Raw genomic sequence first — 5731 nt, 5'->3', positions numbered from 1 at the left:
AATAATCTTTTAATTAATTAATTAATTAAAGTTTTGTAAATTTAATTTATTTTTGCTTTAATATTCTTTATTGTAATATTATATTGTATCTTTTTAAATTAATTATTTACTTTAAAATTTCCAAATATTATAAATTAATTATTATAAATATCATTTTTTATTTTTATTGACATTTTATATTTAAAAGATGATCAATCAATTTTTCCTGTATTAGACAAATTTCTAAGTAAATTTGTTATTTGAAGACAATATCTAATCAATTATACCTTTAAAATAAATTTATATTATTAATATTAATTTATTATAAATATACTTACTTATGTCCATGTTTTATGGAAATATTCCTTTCATATAATCATTATCTTATATGTTTGATTTATTAGTTCTACTACAAATAAGTCGGATTATTATGGCTTTTATTTTTAAGTATATTACAACTAAGGCATTTATTATTGTAAAAGATTAAAAAATTAAAATAATTGCTATTGTAGTGATGTCCAAAATTGAAGGATTCTTGTATTACTTTCCAGTCTCAAGTTCAACAGTTAGAGAGTTTTAGTTTACAGCTATTAAGATATATAAACTGCTTAGTAGTATCTCAGAAAAAAAATTGAACATAGTTTTTTGTTTAGTATCAAAAATTTGAAAAATAAGTATAATCAATAGAAAGATAATTGATAGTCCACATCCTATAAACAATCCTACTTTGTTTTGGAATTTAATTAAAAAAAATACACAAATTATTTTCCTGAACTCAATGAGCACCCAGATAATATATTTACATCCTTAATTTAAATTTATATCTCTAATCAAAAAGTTATTGCTTGAAGATTTTTAAAAATTTATTGATTCATTTAGCATATGTTTCGTATCTGTAGAAATATGAGAAGATTATTTTTGGAGTTGAAAATATTTGAACACCTCTTTACAATGATAAATTAGGCTGACAATAAAGAAAATAATTATTAGACTATCTACAGAAGCTGCAGTTAATGCTTTTACATTTGAGTTGAGTTAATCTAATTGTAAGAAAACCCATATAACAGAGAAGGTTACTTGAGTTGAAAGTAACCTTGACGCAGTTATAAACATGAATGCTTGAAATTAATTAAAAAAAGAATTCTTTTACAAGCCTTTTATAATCATACTTGCTATTTTAAATAAAAGTAAAGCAATCAATATAATACCACTTACAATTAATTAATTTATTATTCCCTATGCGCGAAAATTTTCAGATTAACTAATTTTTATATTACCAAAAAATTTAAAATTGTAGTTATTATATTCATTCAAGAGTTCTATTCTCAAATCTTAGATATCATCTGGCAATATTTCTGAAATTAAGCCTATCTATTGTTGTAAAATAAATGAATATTGAATGTAAGGGAAAAATGGAGTAATCGCAAGTACAAGCTACATATAAAAAGATAAATTATGAAGAACAGTTTTAAGAGTCAAAAAGGATTAGCTATAAGATTATTATATAGCCTAACAATCTATCTATCCGGTTTCTTCATAGCCATAAATGCAATTGCAAGAACTATCTGTTAAATTAAATTATCTCGTAGGTGAACTGCATAAACTACAAGCTGTAGATGAATTCGGAATTGTACATATTTAGCAACTAAAATGGCAAGGGAATTAATCCTCATATTATTTGCAATCTTATTTGTTAGAGCAAAAATAACAATATTAGATGCAACTTTATGTGCAGTCATTTGTGACATCATCAAAGAATTTTCCACTATTAAAGAATTTTAATTAAGATAAATATTCTTCAAAAATATTAACGAAATTTATTTATAAAAAAGGGAATTTTATATTTAATTTGTAAGATCATAATTTTTAATTTACTTTCCACAGAATTTACAAATACCATTTACTAATTTGTAACCCTAATAGCATTTTAAGCATTGAGGAAGTTGTTCATTCGGTATTTCGCAATTAGCAATTTATGGATTTTAAATGCATTTCTTTAGATACTAATCCATGTAATACGATCTATCCTAACAAATGCATTTATCATTGACTAATATAGAGTTTTGAGGACAATCACAGCCTTTTTATGATAAAACATATTACATAACATTTTTATCTCTACATTCACATTTAGAGCTTGTTACATTGAAAAACATGCTAGGCATGCAATCGCATTTATCTTCTTAAAAAATCATATTGATTTCATCCAAACATACACATTTATTTTAATAAAATTTCATGGTTGTAGTATCTTTACAGTCACATGAAGATTTGTCTAAATTTAATATCATAGTTTAGCTATCTTAGCAAATACAACTATTTTATTAATCGTTGATTTTCATTTTTATTGGATCGTTGAAGGAGCATTTTTATTTTTGTAAATCGATCGTCATAGTTAATTTATCTTTACACTCACAATTATTGTTTGAAAATTAAATATAGCTATTGATGTCGTTATAATTGCAGCATGATTATAATGAATTGCAATCTAAACAATTATCACACTTTACACAATTTTATTTAGCTATTAAATAATCAGGTTTTTATTCACTGCAAACATATTTTGTAGGATAATCTTACTTGCATATTTTTTTATCAGATAAATAGTAAGGATAATTATCATTGCAAGTTAAGCATTCAGTAGCTTTATCACATGTTATACAAGATATATCACATATTTGACAAGTGAGAATTTGCCTTTATGAATCTAATAATTAAAAATAACCTGAAGGACATTAATCAACACAAGTATCTTTAAAGTTTATTTTATTATTATCACATTATTTCATTTGAAAAAAAAGAATTGAACTTGTGTAGCCATATACAATAGGATCACCTTGTTTTGAGTAAATCAAGATAATATTTGTAGGTAGACTGTTTTAACTTTAACTTAGCTCTAAATTAACCGTGTTTGATTTTTAACCTAAAATATATCCAGTAAGACCAATCATAATAAATGTAATGTTTTTATTAGCAGCCAATAAATACGGAGCCATTATTTATTAATAACCACTATTAATTAATGGATTTTTTGAATTAGAAATTTATTTGAATTAATTATCATTAATTTAAAATAAATAATAATATGGATTATTATTTGTATTTATATCATTTTCATAAAAAACATAATTAATTTTCAAATAAGTAATGTCATCTTTACTAGTTGTGAAAAACTCAAATGTAAAAGATCCTTAATTTGCTGTAGAATTTTAAAGCTCTATACTTTAAGTCTATTAGCAGTCCTAATATTAATATCCAATTAAATAGGCAAAGACTTACATATTAGGTTTTGCATTTATATCTGGATAAGTGTACATAAATATATTATTTTAAAAATTTATATTCTGTTAAATCTCCACTACTTAAACAAAAAATGTATCAATACATATTTCAGCATATTAAAAAGAAACCTAATAATTCTGAGTAGTTTGAATATTTGTCTCAAATTAAACTTATTTATTATCGTTTGAAATATTTTATTTTATTTAAAATCCCATTTAGTTAGTAGGGAAATATAAAGCAGTATTTGCAATCAAAATTTTACGATAAGAGCAATTCAGAGTAAAACTTACTGTTTATTGTGGCTATGATTAATTTAAATTTATTGAGTTAATACTCACTTTATCATCAAAAGGATATACTTATTAATAGCTAAAAGGTAAATAAACCAGCATCAAATAAATGATAGAAAATACCATTTTTATTTTATTGATTTGTTTTTTTAGGTAGTATTTTGTTTTTCTTCTTCTTATCAATGTTATTCTCAATTAACAATTGATTTTTTTAAATTCTTTTAAGCTAAATTTTAGATAGGTAGATAGATACACTTCTGGTATGATCAGAAAAATTCTTTTTAATTAAATCTTTTCTAAATTACTATTTGAGTTACAAATTTTTATTATGTTTTTTCCAATTAAATTTCTTATCTAAAAATAAACAATTTCAGAATTCGTAAGATACCCAAATGAAACAAACATATTAATTTAAATTGAATGGTTAATTTATTTAATAATAACCTTATGCAAACAATTTTTAACAAACATTCTCAAGATTTCAAACATAAAAAAAAAATAAAATAATAAAAGCCAAAATAATTAAAAGATATTGAAATTTTTTCTTAATTTTCTCATGCCATAATTAAAATTTTGAGAATTATCAAAAATAAATTCTTTTATTTTATTTGTGAAATACTTATGATGAATTAAACTTCAAAAAATACTCTTTTTTATAAATTTATCTTTATAATAAAAATATATATCATTCTTTACTTAATTTAAATTAAGAAGATTCTAAAAAAGAAATTTTTGAAATATATTTTAGGCATTCTTTAACTAAGAGTTAATTTTTTTGTTAAAAACAACAAAAATAAAACATTTTTGAATAAATAAAACTAATTTTGACTGTAAATATTTTTAAATTTTATGAATAAATTTCTAAAGGAGATGTAGAAAGATCTTTAGATAAAAAATATTCTTTAATTCATTAAATAAAAATCTTGATCTTTTAATTGAAAAAAATTAATTTAAAAACTGAATTACTGTAGATTCTTATAAATTAAAGGCCAAATAAATTAAGGTCATTTTATTAGAAATTATGAATTAAGTTTGAAAGTAACAAATTTTGAAGATAGAAAATTTACTTTGAGTTAGTATTGTATTTACAGTGAATTAGTTTTTTATTGAATTTAAATAATGTTTATTTCGTAAGTAAATAAATAAATAACTTTATAGATTACTAAAAAATTATCAAACTATACATGTGGAATTGAAATATTTATCAAAAAAAATAAAACATTTGACTAAACTTTTTATTTTTTGATGAAAAAATTTATAATATATCATTAAATATTAAAGTAATTAAGAAGATTTTAGAATTAAATATTTTAATTTTTAACTAACTTTAAATACAAATTAAATAATATCTAAGATACAAGTATTAAATAAGCTCTTATTCAATAGTTTTTACCTTTAAATGACTTTTAAAATTTTCCAGATTGATCTAAAATTTAACTTATAGTACCTATTTTTTTGAGAAATAATAATTTATAAAAGTATTTAATTTTAATTTAATTTACTAATATCAAATTCTTTTGGGAAGTTGTTCATATAAAGTTCGTGCTTGATGCTAAGTTCAGCTATCTTTTTGCGACTAATTTAAATTGATTTAAAAATCATATAATATGAATTTAATGATAATGTGGTATCTAGAACCTGTCGAATTATTAAGATAACAATCAAAACTATTTCAAAAGCAGTTGGAGAAGAATAGACTTTCTAATTATATTTTTCTTGATTTTAAAATTTTACAATTAAAAAATTAAAAATCAAAATTATAAAACTGAATATCTCAGCTGATATAACAATAAGAGAATGTCTTTTATCAATAAATATTTTAAAAACTAGTTGGGCTATTAAAAAAATTATACTTATACTTCCCAAGCATATGAAACTCCAAAATTATTAACTAAATTAATATATCACAAATATAGATACTATTTTACGAATTTCTATTATAACCCAAAGAAAGATGCTAAAATTAATAAATTTATTTAAGTTTATTGTTATACTTAAGTATTAGTTAGGGTTGAATTATTTTTAAATCAAAAGCTTAATCATAGTAATACTAGATCCATATTCGAGAATTTCTTTTTATTTATATACTTAAGCAGTAACAAATAATATATACAAGTAGTAAATAGCCACTAGTGAACAAATTAGGTAATAGAATATTGATTAACTCCTATCTTATTAAT

General features: G+C 21.3%; 2 protein-coding genes across 2 annotated transcripts; both read right to left on the bottom strand. All coding sequences in view use genetic code 6, as the record gives it.

Annotated features, from left to right (window-relative positions):
* Positions 1–195: 195 nt before the first annotated feature.
* TTHERM_00555650 (transmembrane protein, putative) lies at positions 196–3296 on the bottom strand (the record flags this gene model as incomplete). The annotated part of the gene is made up of 5 exons (XM_001009256.2): positions 196–266; positions 318–566; positions 783–1097; positions 1257–1744; positions 1855–3296. 5 exons carry the CDS (start codon positions 3294–3296, stop codon positions 196–198), a joined length of 2565 nt encoding a protein of 854 aa, XP_001009256.2.
* A 1634-nt stretch (positions 3297–4930) lies between these two features.
* On the bottom strand, positions 4931–5594 carry TTHERM_00554650 (transmembrane protein, putative; the record flags this gene model as incomplete). Its single annotated transcript, XM_001009255.3, has 3 exons — positions 4931–4998; positions 5054–5266; positions 5405–5594. The coding sequence occupies 3 exons, from the start codon at positions 5592–5594 to the stop codon at positions 4931–4933; spliced, it is 471 nt and encodes a 156-aa protein (XP_001009255.3).
* Positions 5595–5731: the final 137 nt, after the last annotated feature.

The sequence above is a fragment of the Tetrahymena thermophila genome (assembly GCF_000189635.1).
Source record: "Tetrahymena thermophila SB210 genomic scaffold scf_8254786, whole genome shotgun sequence".
Lineage (NCBI taxonomy): Eukaryota > Ciliophora > Oligohymenophorea > Hymenostomatida > Tetrahymenidae > Tetrahymena > Tetrahymena thermophila.
This window is presented reverse-complemented; position numbering and strand designations above follow the sequence as displayed.